This window comes from Portunus trituberculatus, chromosome 24 (genome assembly GCF_017591435.1).
Source record: "Portunus trituberculatus isolate SZX2019 chromosome 24, ASM1759143v1, whole genome shotgun sequence".
Taxonomy (NCBI): Eukaryota; Metazoa; Arthropoda; class Malacostraca; order Decapoda; family Portunidae; genus Portunus; species Portunus trituberculatus.
Window position 1 is genome coordinate 16,064,316 of NC_059278.1, and position 13,127 is coordinate 16,077,442.

General features: G+C 43.2%; 1 protein-coding gene across 1 annotated transcript in view; it reads right to left on the reverse strand.

The window, feature by feature from the left end:
- The window catches only part of LOC123508315, an 80,373-nt gene that overhangs the window by 48,049 nt on the left and 19,197 nt on the right, over positions 1-13,127 (reverse strand). Inside the window, exons 11-16 of the mRNA XM_045261920.1 lie at positions 12,413-12,485; positions 10,889-10,988; positions 6,330-6,493; positions 6,185-6,246; positions 5,409-5,611; positions 5,163-5,253 (exon numbers count right to left, since the gene is read on the reverse strand). Coding sequence (XP_045117855.1) covers positions 5,163-5,253; positions 5,409-5,611; positions 6,185-6,246; positions 6,330-6,493; positions 10,889-10,988; positions 12,413-12,485 — 693 coding nt within the window. The remainder of the gene's footprint in view (positions 1-5,162; positions 5,254-5,408; positions 5,612-6,184; positions 6,247-6,329; positions 6,494-10,888; positions 10,989-12,412; positions 12,486-13,127) is intronic.

The following is a 13,127-nucleotide window of genomic DNA, read 5'->3' on the forward strand; positions in this document are numbered from 1 at the left end:
GGCCACCTTCCTATTTTTATCCAGCAGTTTTTATCCAGACGTTTTTACGGGTTCGAGTTGGGAGTGTTCTCTCCGAGGCTACTGCTCTAAATGACGGTGTCCCACAGGAAGTATTCTTAGTGTTACGCTATTCGCAGTCGCCATAAATGGTGTTATAGATACTCTACCAGATGGCATTCACAGCTCCTTATATGTTGATGACTTATGTATTTCTTTTGCTGCTGCTAGGATGTCACTGATTGAGCGCAAGCTCCAACTGGCGATCAATAGGGTGTCCAGTTGGGCCAACATGAACGGTTTTCGATTCTCCACCTCGAAGACCGTAGCCATGCATTTTGTCGCAACCGTGGTGTCCATCCAGACCCTGATTTATACCTCGCCAATAGACGCCTCTCATGCGTGGAGGCGACTCGATATCTTGGCCTTTATTTGACAACCGTCTCACCTGGGTTCCCCATTTCCGTTCTCTTAAGGCGTCTTGTCGGCAGGCATTATCCCTTCTTCGGGTTTTAAGTCACACCTCTTGGGGTGCGGACAGGGACACGTTGCTGCTTCTTCACCGTACACTCATACTTCCCAAGCTGGAATACGGCTGTGAGATCTACTCATCCGCAACGGATGCACGACTACGCACGCTTGACCCGTGCATCATGCTGGGGTCCGCTTGGCTACGGGTGCATTTCGGACATCTCCAATACCTAGCCTTCTAGTGGATGCTGGTTTCTGGCCGCTCGACCTCCGGCGCCAGTCTTCGATGCTCCGGTGTTGGTTTCGCACCCACCGTCTTCCTGATTCTGTCCCTTGTCTGTCAATGTTGCGGGACTCGCGTTCGCAGGCGTATGTCACTCGACCGAGTCTCCTAAACCTTTTGGCCTTCGAGTGGCAAATATCATGATGGACTTGTCTATCACCCCCACTCCTGTGTACTCTTTACGGTTCCCACGAGTTGGTTATTGGCAGCTTCCTTGTTTCATTATGCCCTCCTGCCATGGATGGCAAGAAGGATTTTCTGCCAGCTCTGTCCCACACACGGTTTTTAGAACACTTTTTATCCATTCTGATGATATCCCTGTTTTTACTGATGGTTCCAAATCCGACGCAGGCGTTGGGTTTAGTGTGGTTTTCCTCTTTTTATCGGTCTGGCAGCCTTCCTTCAGTGGCGTCCGTTTTTACTGCGGAGCTGTCTGCCATAGTCCTAGCTTTACAGATAATTTTTACTCTTCCTGTTTCGTCTTTTACAATTTTTAGTGACTGTCGCAGTGCTCTTACTGCTCTCTCTTGCACTTTCTCCCTTAATCCTTTGGTTTTATCAGCCCTGGAGTGGCTATATCTTCTTACCAAACGAGGATATCGTGTTGGGTTCTGTTGGGTCCCTGGTCATGTTGGTGTTCCAGGGAATGAACACACAGATCGCCTCGCTAAAGAGGCAGCAAGTCGCGTTCCATCTCCTGCCCCTGTTCCGTTTCGAGATGTATTTCCTCTAATTCGTGAGGCAGTTGCAGCAATTTGGCAGAGGAGATGGCTAACGGGGGTTGCAACATCGAAAATGGGAGAGATCACTACTACCTCTATCCCTCACTGCACATACACCCATGTCCAGGATCGTAGGGCACAGACTTTATTGGTGCGACTGCGTATAGGTCACACGTACCTTACACAGAGGTTCCTCCTGACCAGGGACCCTCAACCTTATTGTGATGACTGATTGGTGCCGCTTACCGTGCGGCACCTGTTGGTAGAGTGCCCTAGTTTGATCGAGTTACGACACCGCTACCTCTACCGCGACAGCGGTAGAGATAGCGGTGTCTATCACCTATCTCAGGTCCTTGGACAAGAGTGTCTGGCCCTTGGTCATGATGTATTCGGTTTTTGGGAGAGGCTGGCCTTCTCCCTTATTTGTGAATTTTAAAATTTTATTTATGTATTTTGATATTTTATTCGATTTTATCGTACTTATAGTGTTTTAGCAACTTTTAATTGTATTGGTTTTATTGTTTTTAGTTATTTTATAATAATTTTTTGATTGTCTTTTTTTGTTTTTAAACATTTTTCGTATATTTAAAATTTTGGTAGCGGCGCCAAATGACCCTGGCTGTTACAGTGCCTTTATCAAAATCCATCTATCCATCCATCCTAACTGGCAGAGGCAAAACACCAGAGATACCTCCGCCTTGGCGGGTCGTGAAGAGGGGGTTGAAGAAATATGATTTTTAACCCTGTAGCCTCTCAGACTCTCAAGGGGCTATTCGCACTGGCCTATGATACGCGGAACGAGGAACATCCGCTCCAGATAGCTGGAACTTGCCCGGGATTAGCGGAGACAAGTTGGGATGGCTTCATATCCATCTCCGTTCTCCATATGCTATCCCAATGAAAAAATAAGTATAAGATATTGTTACGGCCCGCCCGTAACATACTCCACCACCATCACCTCCTCCGATTGCTACCTCGTTCGCCACCTCTCCACCTCCCCTTCCACATCACCATCTCATGAACCTTCCACGTCATCGTCTCATGAACCCTCCACGTCACCGTCTCATGAACCTTCCACGTCACCGTCTCATGAACCCCCGCTTCTGTCCCGAAGTTGGATTCACGCGGCCCCATTCGACTCAAGCGGAAGTGTTAAGCAAGCTCCCTGATTTCTGGAAGTCAGTCGAGGTCAAGGCCTCAACCAGTGAACTACCGTGGGATCCACCTCACCCAGCACTTCACCACTGCGATACTTCATAAGTATCACTTCCCCTCGTCCCGTTTTTTCCACATTGCCTCCATATAGGATTAGTATTATTGTTAGCTATTAAGTTGGGTTCTTTATTGTTGTATTTATTTATGTTATATATATATATATATATATATATATATATATATATATATATATATATATATATATATATATATATATATATATATATATATATATATATATATATATATATATATATATATATATATATATATATATATATATATATGTGTGTGTGTGTGTGTGTGCATGTCAGTTTCATGTTTCATGTTATATCTATATGTGTATGTCAGTTTCATTGTTATTGGGTTATTAAATAGCTTTTTAAGTGCCCCCTTTGCATATCCTCACCAGTTGAACCTGCAGTGTTTTTTTTTTATTGTTATTGTTCACCGGCTCCCCGATGCCAATCTTATCCATTCAACCGGTGAACGTAACAATATGTAATAAAAACCTTTTATTTAAACTAAAAAGAACGTGCCTAAATTTTTCATATTGGAATATTAAATAATATTTCTTCAATTTAGAAAGATAAAATATATACACACACACACACACACACACACACACACACACACACACACACACACACACACACACACACACATATATATATATATATATATATATATATATATATATATATATATATATATATATATATATATATATATATCATGTTAATAGTTTGGGGTCATAGCAACCATCTCTGACTCCAAAGTTGCCGTCGTGCACGTCTCGGTTTTTCTCTTAGTTTCTTTTACTTACTTTTCTTCAATAAGAGGAAGTGCAAATGTAATTCCAGAACGAAGCACAGTTTGATGTATAAGTAGCATGGTTTTATTCTGATTAGGCTTGGTCTTGGTTGCTGGGCCGTTTGCCTAGCATAGCAAGAACGTGGCCAGCTTGTGTGTGATAACGTTCCTGGTTTCTTACCAAGAACCATGGCCCGAGTTCCGCGTATCATAGGCCAGTGTGCCACTGGTAACGCCATATGCCAGGTACATGTTTACATCGCACGACAGGATTGGTAGGTAGGCTACTAGCAAATATTGAAGTTTTAAATAAGTTTTTAAATACAAAACATTGGGATCTAATAATGATCTAAATGCATGTGAATATGAAGTGAAATCCTTCACTCCATATTCAGAGCTTAAATCCATCCATTTATCTTTTCTTTTTCATTTGAATATCTGCCAAAACAGAGTGCGTCTTATGAGCCATCAAATACGATATGTGACCTTAAAAGACTTGTAATAGTCACGGCATACTGCAGGCACGAAGATTTAGATGGTAGATCATACATACAAAATAGATAATACAGTGTTTTCCAGCTTTGGTGGACTTGTGTGAGAGGTGGGAAGCTGTCTTTCAGGTCATGTACACATGTAAATATACATGTGCATGTAAATGTAAACATAGCACGTAGTGTAGTGCTTACCACACTTGGCTCGCATCCGAGAAGGCCCGGGTTCGAGTCCCGGGCGCGGCGAAGCAAATGAGCAAGCCTCTTAAGTGTGCAGCATCTGTTCACTCAGCACCAAGTAGGTATAGGGCGTAGTTCGAAGGGTTGTGGTCTCGCTTTCCCGGTGTGTAGAGTGTGGTGTGGTCTCAGTTTAGCTGGAAGATCGCCCTATGAGCTCTGAGTTCGCTCCGTAATGGAAATGGCTAGCAGGCAATCGTGAATGTACATACATATACATTTGCATTTAAATGAAGGCTAAATAAACAGTATATCAAAAGAAAGTTGGCTCGAAGGTTGATCTTTCTTTGTATAGCAATTATTTCAACACACGTCAAACTCACACACTCCCTCTCTCTCTCTCTCTCTCTCTCTCTCTCTCTCTTTTATTTAGAATGATGTGTGATTTCATGTCACTGGGCATTGGAAAAGCATCAGTCACTGAAATTTTACTTAACTGTTTGTTTCTTGTCGTGTAATAAACGAGAAAAAAACATTTTTTTTGCCTTCATTTCTCCCGGAAACTGCCTGGTTTATTTCTTTCAATATTGTAGCTATTTTGTATTTAGTAATAGGTCTACATGACATAGTTATGAGACTAGAATGTGGTTTACATAAGTCAAACCATCAGTTCTTCCTTAGTTTTCCTCTAGTAATGAAAAAAAAAAAAAAAAATGTGGCAATTTCCCATTGCTTAACACAGGCGAGGCCAATGTTTTGCGTCGCGATTGTAAGCTCCACCCAATAGCTTCACTTTTTTAGTAGGGCAGGATAACCACATGCCGTCTTCCCTCTATCTAACCACTTGGGATGAAGTCATTAGGCTTAAACATGTCACTCATAAAACCTACGAGGCGTGATGTAGGAGGAGCTTATCTACCGTCAACCAATGAGAGTCAAGGAGCGGGGTTTAAGTGTCAGAACAGAGTGAGTGGAAGTCAGGAATGCACTTACTTGTAGGTGATGGTGGCGGAGAGGTCCTTGGTTTCGTTTTCCCACACTCGTGTCATGTTGGCAGCGAGGGATGGTGGCTCAGTCCAGCAGCCTGCCCCACGGACGCACAAGAGAACCAGATTAGTGGTAGTAGTTCTGCCATTATAACATATGACAATTACGCCCTATTTCCATTTAGATATGAGAAGAAAAGATTAAGAGGCAAACCAAGAGAAGCAAGACAAGCATTTCCTCCGCCTCACTCACCAGCGGGACCAAACAACATGCAGATGGCGTACGTGGCGCTGGTGTCAGAGAAGGTAATGGGCAGCAGGGAAGGGAAGATGCCCTCGTCAGTAGGCACCTCGAGCAGTCGCCAAAAGTTAAACAAGGTTGGGTCTGTGATGTCCGCCAGTCCCACCAGCTCATCGTCAGGAAGGAATAGCCCATCGGCAGTAAAGTCTCCAGACCTGAAGAGGAATGAGGAACAGTGATGCTCAAAATGGATTCAAGATGATGGTATAGAAATGTACACAACGTATCACACTGCCTGAATCTGTGGGAAAGAAATACAAGGTAGGTAAGGAAAGAAAATGTAAATGTAAACTTCCTGAGAAGGAGAAAAAATATAAACTTCTAGAGACAAATTGAAGCTGGTGATAAGAAAAAAATTGCAAACTGGGATTAAAAAAATAAAACTTAATTAAGATTAATTACTGATCTATTCGAGCTGACAGCAGGAACTGACAATTTCTGATTGACAATAAGTAAACAAAATTGTAGTGCTAACATATATTCTAGCTGAAAACAGGGACAATGTGGTAACTATACTACCAACATGTCAGAGTGATAGTGCCACAGGTTATCACATTCATTCAAGCTGGAAAGAAGTGAGGTCACAGACACACATCAACTTTTTATGATTTTATGGTGCCAGAGCCAGAGGTCAAAGTTACAAGACTACATGTTGGGAAGATATGAGGTCACAAACATTAATAATCCAAAATAAGAGAGCCTGAGATCAAGGTCACACGGTCACCTACATGTCATTAAGTCCCAGCATGACTTTCCAGGGTCCACTCGAGCCGTCAATGACTGCGTGTTGCTGGAAGTAAAGGAAAAAAAAAACAATACATGTATTGAAAGAATGACAGGAAGCTTGACTCTCTCTCTCTCTCTCTCTCTTACTCGCATAAGCCTAGCGAAGAATTCCAGTTCCTCTCGCGTCTGAGGGAAGACCAGAGAGGCGCCGCCTCCTTCACACCTCTGCTGCCCCTCCATCAGGCTGCTGACCGGCGACTCCACGGCATAGCACAGCCCACGGTGGTTGGTGAATCCCACAGGACACGAGGCTGGCGGCGACGAAGAGGTTGTGTTCCAGTAGTAGTACTAATAGTAGTAGTTGCAGGAAGAGGAGGAGGAGGAGGAGGAGGAGGAGGAGGAGGAGGAGGAGGAGGAGGAGGAGGAGGAGAGAACAATGATAGGTAATAATATAGACTCCGAATACTTGACGTGTGTCGGCAGAACTCCCGAGATATTAGGCGGACACAGTCTCAAAACAAAGAAAAACACATCCTGAATTTGTTTGCATGGACCCATGAAGTTAAAGTCTATGGTATGAGCCATAGTTTTATTCTCGTGCCTTTTCATACCCATAAATGTAAACAGTCACACTGCTCAACTGTTGTTACAATTCTTGAATTTGTCTTGTGTTTCGAAGTATATCTTTCACCTGAATAATGAGGGGCCACTCGTCTCTGCCTGAGTCACTGTGCGTTTTGAGGTAATGTATTGAAAGCCAGAGAGAAAATGACAAAGGGAAATTCATGCAAGAAAGGCTCTTATGTTCCTACTTTTTTTTTTTTTTTTTCCTGCGTGTGGTTGATTACGTGTATGATAAATGGAACTTTTCTTCTTGGGTAAATATGTCAATACTTCATTTGTTCGTGTGTCTAACTTTATTTACAGTTAAACATTACTATATTCTATACCCTTTATATTGTTACTGTTTCAATCAAGTATCCATCCTTACAAGTTAACTCACATGAGTTTGCGTAGCTTCATTTAGTCTGCCTAGTGTAAGGGTTCTTAACCTCTTTCTCGTTAAGAACATCCTGAATTATAAGACCATCTACCTGGAGCCCCAGTAATCTGACATCTAACAGAATGTTAACTTAGTGTTAGAAAGTAACTCAATGAATCAATAAACAATGATATGCTGCTAATGATAATATTAGATTAGCCATCTAAGTACCCCCTGGAAATCTTGTGAACCCCTCACGGTTTGCGAACTACAGATTGAGAATCTCTGGTCTAGTGGGAAGTGGAAAAGGCTTTCTTAAAATTTTGTGGCCTTTAATTATTTAAAGTGGGTGATTTTTGTGTGCAGTATTTTGCACACAAAAATTACCCAGCTAAGGCAGCCCAAGGCTGCCTTAGCTGGTTGGAGTGGAGCTTGAAACCCCTTCCTGTAAAAAAGTCCAGAGCCGCTACCAGAATTAGAAGAGGTAGAGGTCGGGGTCGAAGCTCTAGGCATGGGCAAGCCTCTAGCCACGATCCGGATCAGGTTCTGCTTGGGTGTCTGACAGTGTAAACCCCTCAGGTGCCATGGCACCAGAAGGGCTTGCTTACCCGTATGACGGATGCAGGAGAAAGCTTGCGAGATCCCTGTGTCTTGAGAAGGATGGGAGGATCCCGCCCTATTTTTAACTTTAGGGGTGCCAGTGGGGTTACAGACATGGCACCTGGCCGTTGGACCATTCCTAGGGTAAACCTTCGGAGGGTTCTATGTGTAGGCTCCTGGAACATCCTGAGCCTCTCAGAGGATCAATGACTGCCTCATCTATCGGATGAGTTCAGTAGGCTGAGGGTGGATATGGTGGAACTCTATGAGACAAGGAGGCCTGGCAATGGTGAGACCAGTACCAAGAGTTTTACTTACTATTCGTCTGGCATGAACAATGGTCACCATGTCAAAGAGGTAGCTTTGGGCATCTCCAGCAGACTGCAGCCATCCATTGTAGAGGTTACTCCAGTTGATGAGCATATAATGCGACTAAGGCTAAAGCACAGTCTAGGCCTCATGTCTGTTGTTGCAATATACACTTCTACCAAGGTGTGTGAAACTGAAGAGAAGGAGACGTTCTATGCCAAATTCAACTCTGTACTAGACCAATATCCCTGTCGTGATGCACTTATTGTCTTCGGTCACTTTAATGGCGTCATTGACACTGAGAGAGCCGACTACGAGTTATGTGTTGGTCACCATTGTTCTGGTACCAGGAATGACAACAGCTCTTTCCTTCTGAATCTTGCAAGATCCAGAAGGTTGAGAATTACAGGTTCCTGGTATCAGAGACCAGCGCTGCACCGCTAGACTTGGTAGAGTAATGTTGGAGGTGTAGCGAAGGAGATTAACCATATCCTTCTTAGTATTCATTGGAGGATCCTTCAGAGCTGCAGGGCTTTTTAGAGTGCCGAGTTCTTTGTGACTGATCATAGGCTTGTTGTTGCTACACTCAAGCTGCATGTCAAGTCCAGAAAGCCTGTAAGATGTGACCACACTGTGTTTCATCTTTAGAAACTGAAGGACTTGACATGTGCCCAGGAATATGTAGTGACAGTCTCCAATCGGTTTGGATTGCTTGACACTCTTGAGGACCCGGTAGAGCTATGGAATACCTTCAAACATGAAACTCTTTAGGCTGCCTAGGAATGAGTTGGGGAGCGCCCATGCTCACTGAGTCGCTTTGCCTCAGTAGAGGCGCTGGACAGCATTGAGGAGAGCCGCGCTACCAGATTTGCTTGGAACCATGACCAGTACAGGGGTCTGTCATGTAGGAATAGAGGTCTCCTGAGAAGAGACAAGGAGAGGTATGTCAGGGGTCTCGCTGAAGATGTAGAGTGGCATTTAAATGATAATGACCTCTGACCTGCCTATCGAGCTCTGAAGAAACTCTGCTCCTATTCTACATCTCAGGTGAGCGCTCTCCGAACAGCAGATGGTTGCCTTGTATCGGACGCAGATGGGCAAATGGTTCGTTGGGCTGAGTACTTTGAGCAGCTGTTCAAGGTGGATCCTCCAAGTGGACACCTCCAAACTGCAAGTTTACAAATGCTGGATGCTGATCGACCCATTGACGAAACTGCACCCTACATTGATGATGTCAAAGAGGCTGTGGCAAAGTTGAGGGGTAGAAAGGCAGCTGGTATCTGTAACATCACTGTGGAGCTCATCAAAGGGAAAGGGAACCGTCAGGACTGCAACAATTATCGCGGTAAAACACTGCTCAGCGTACTAGGCAAGGTGCTTGCCCATTTGCTGTTGATGCATATCCGCACTTACCTGCTGAAACACCAGAGATTTGAACAGTCTGGGTTCACGTCCGGTAAGCCAACAGCTGACCTGATTCTAGCGCTTCACGTATTGATGGAGCCATGATGTGAGTTTCGACAAGGGATTCTTGCAGCCTATGTCGATCTCTAGAAGGCGTTTGATTTAGAGCATTGAGAGACACTCTGGGATCTTCTGCGTCTCGGTGGGATTCCTGCAAGGATTATTGGTCTATTAACTGGCCTCTACCCAGGGAGTGTGAGTGCTGTGAAGTATGGAGTGGACGTGTCCCTGTGAATACGAGTGAGTCAGGGATGCATGCTTGCTCCATCACTTTTTAACATTTGCATGGATTGGGTACTAGGCAGAGTTGTCATTATGGTGCATCTGTTGGCAATACTGAGATTACAGATCTTGTTTTTGCCGATGATGCAGTAATCTTTGCTGAGTCACTAGAGGTTCTGGTAATGACTCTAGAGGCACTGCACAAGGAGGAGAAACCCTTGGGACTCCAGGTTTCCTGGCCTAAGACCAAGGTTCAGGTGTTTGGAGGCTTACCGGATGAAACAGTACAGTCTGTCTATGTGTGTGGCCAGGACATTAAGATCCTGGAAAATTTCACATATTATGGTAGTGTAATAAGTCACTAGGGTGGGTCGAGCCAGGAAGCTGTACAGCGGATTGGCCTGACCCACGGCGTTATGGACTCGCTCAACATGAGTATTTGGCGTTGTTGGTACCTGTGCAGACGGACGAGGATTCGGAGCTTCAAGTCCCTGGCGATCTCTGTCTTACTCTGCGGTTGTGAGACATGGACGCTGAACACCAATCTGAAGAGGTGAATTGATGTCTTTGGTACTAGGTGCCTTCGCAAGTTCATGGGGTACCGCTGGTATGACTGTGTCAAATCAGCAATTGCTCCGTGAGACTGATTCAAAGCCGATTACCAGCAAAATCTGTCAACGCCAATTGCGACTATATGGGCACGTGGCACGCTACCCGTAAGCCGTTCCTGCATATCGGGTTATCTCCGAAAGGGAGAAAGCATGGAGAAGGCCAAGGGAACGTCCACAGAACTCATGGCTGCGGCAAGTTGATGCCTCTTACTGAGAGATACCTGGCACGGGAAGGGAAGGTCGCAAGGCGCAACCACTTGGAATGGCACCATAGAGTAGGTGAGGCAAAGCGCTCCCCAGCGTGTGCCCCCCATGATTGATTGATAGTACAAGAACAGAAGTAGGTGTAAAAAGAGAAGGATAATACAAAAAAAAGATGAGTATAGACGGAGAATTGGAAGATATAGTGAGACGTTAGAACTGGAGATACAAGAGTAAATAGCAAGAAGCCCAGTATATATTACAGGCCAATGAGTAAAAAAAAACGGGCAATTCTCTTATACACAACCAAGACTCACATGGCGTCTGACAGAGAATCCCGTAGTCAGAAGCACCGCAGTCTACCAAAGCATACGTCTCATTGTTGATGACGCCCACACATTTGTGAAAATCATCAATCTGCAACGAGAATCAGATATATGAATAAAAAACCTCTTTCACTGTTTAATTAAAGCTAGCAAAAGGAACAAAACGCGAAACTCCATGAATAACTATTTTTGACAGACAACAAGTAAAGGAAATTATAAATCTTACATCTATTCTACCTGGGAACTGAGATAAGGTCACTTTACTACCAACGTTTTAGAGTAGCACTGCCAAAGGACATCTAAGTGAATTTTACCTTCCTTGATGTCTTATTACCTGGCGCCGCACTTTCACTGCAGTCAAAAAGCGCTACCTAAAAAGGCCCTATCACACTGGCCTATGATACGCGGAACCAGGAACTTCCGCTCTAGATAGCTGGAACTTGTCCGGATTAGCGGAACCAAGTTGGGATGGCTTCATATCCATCCCGGTTCTCCGTATGCTATCCCAATAGAAAAGTAAACATAATATATGCAATAAAAACCTTTCAGTTGAACTAAAAAGAACTTGGCTAAATTTTTCATATTGGAATATTAAATAATATTTCATCAATTTAGAAAGGTAATATATATATATATATATATATATATATATATATATATATATATATATATATATATATATATATATATATATATATATGTATATCATGTCGATAGTTTGGGCTCATGGCAATCACCTCTGCCTCTAAAGTTGCCGTCGCGCACGTCTCAGCAGTTCCAGGACAAACCACAGGCTGAGGTATAAGCGGGATGGTTTTGTTCTGGTTTATTTTTATTAGACTTTGTCTTGGTTAGTGGGCCGTTTGCCTAGCATAACAAGAACACGGGCAGCTTGTGTGTGATAGTGTTCCTGGTTTCGTACCAAGAACCATGGCCCGCGTTCCGCGTATCATAGGCCAGTGTGATAGCCCCTTAAAGTTCCACGGATTTTAAGGTGTTTTTTTTTTTTTTACGGAATTATCTCTCTGAAAGTTATAATGAGAGCAAAGTGGTTCAGAATATATGTCTTTGCTGAGCTTACCTTCCTCGGGAATTAATGTTGTGGTTTTGATATAGTGAATTGCAGAAATTCACTATATTCTCGTTCTAGTGGAAAAGTCAAGAGAAAATCTAATCATCCCATGTTCTCTCTCTCTCTCTCTCTCTCTCTCTCTCTCTCTCTCTCTCTATATATATATATATATATATATATATATATATATATATATATATATATATATATATATATATATATTTTTGCCGCCAGATTCAAGAGGACAGCTTTTTTCTTTCTTTCTACTTTCCTTTCTTTATCATTACCATATAAAAAAAGTAATGGCAAGTTATTCCTTTTCCTTTCCTATTTCACCACAATTCACGAAAATCAAGAGACAATTAGCAAGTCGAGAATTCCTAACTAGCTTGGCGGCAGCGGAAACAAGAGAAGAGCAGGAAGCGTGAAGTGTTGCAGAGTACCTCGCAGTGATGAGCATCCTCGTTGCAGGTCATATTGGCAGGGAGAGGCGGCTCGATGCTGCCATCCACCACTCTGTTAGGTAATGAAGGGCAGTCATTCAGTAACGTTTTATCTCGCACTTTTTTATATCGCTTCTTTATTTTTCAATTTTTATTTTTTCTCTCCTTTCATTGTTGTTTTATTAGTTTCTTTATTTTTCTAGCTATTTTTTTGTTTTATTTCTGATGTTACAGGGAAGAAGAGGACTGGGATGATGGGAAGCTCAGGAAGAATGACTAAATTTTTAAATATTCCTGGTTAATGAGAGAGAGAGAGAGAGAGAGAGAGAGAGAGAGAGAGAGAGAGAGAGAGAGAGAGAGAGAGAGAGAGAGAGAGAGAGAGAGAGAGAGAGAGAGAGAGAGAGAGAGAGAGAGAGAGAGTGTGGGTTGGGGGGGCAGAGAGAAAGGATCAACGAACAGAAAGATACAAAGAAATAAACAGCAACAGAAATGGACACAAGAGACAGAGGGAGGTAGAAGTAAAAAGATACAAAGAAAAACAAATCCACAAAATAAGAAAAAAAAGAAACAATAATCAATCAATTCAACACAAATTCAAGTCGACGAACACGCAGAAGGCATCAAATTTATCAAAGCACACAGAAATACACAAACGCATACATAACACAGGGGAGCGGGAGACACTCATGAACTACTGGGATACAGGAAGCTGTGT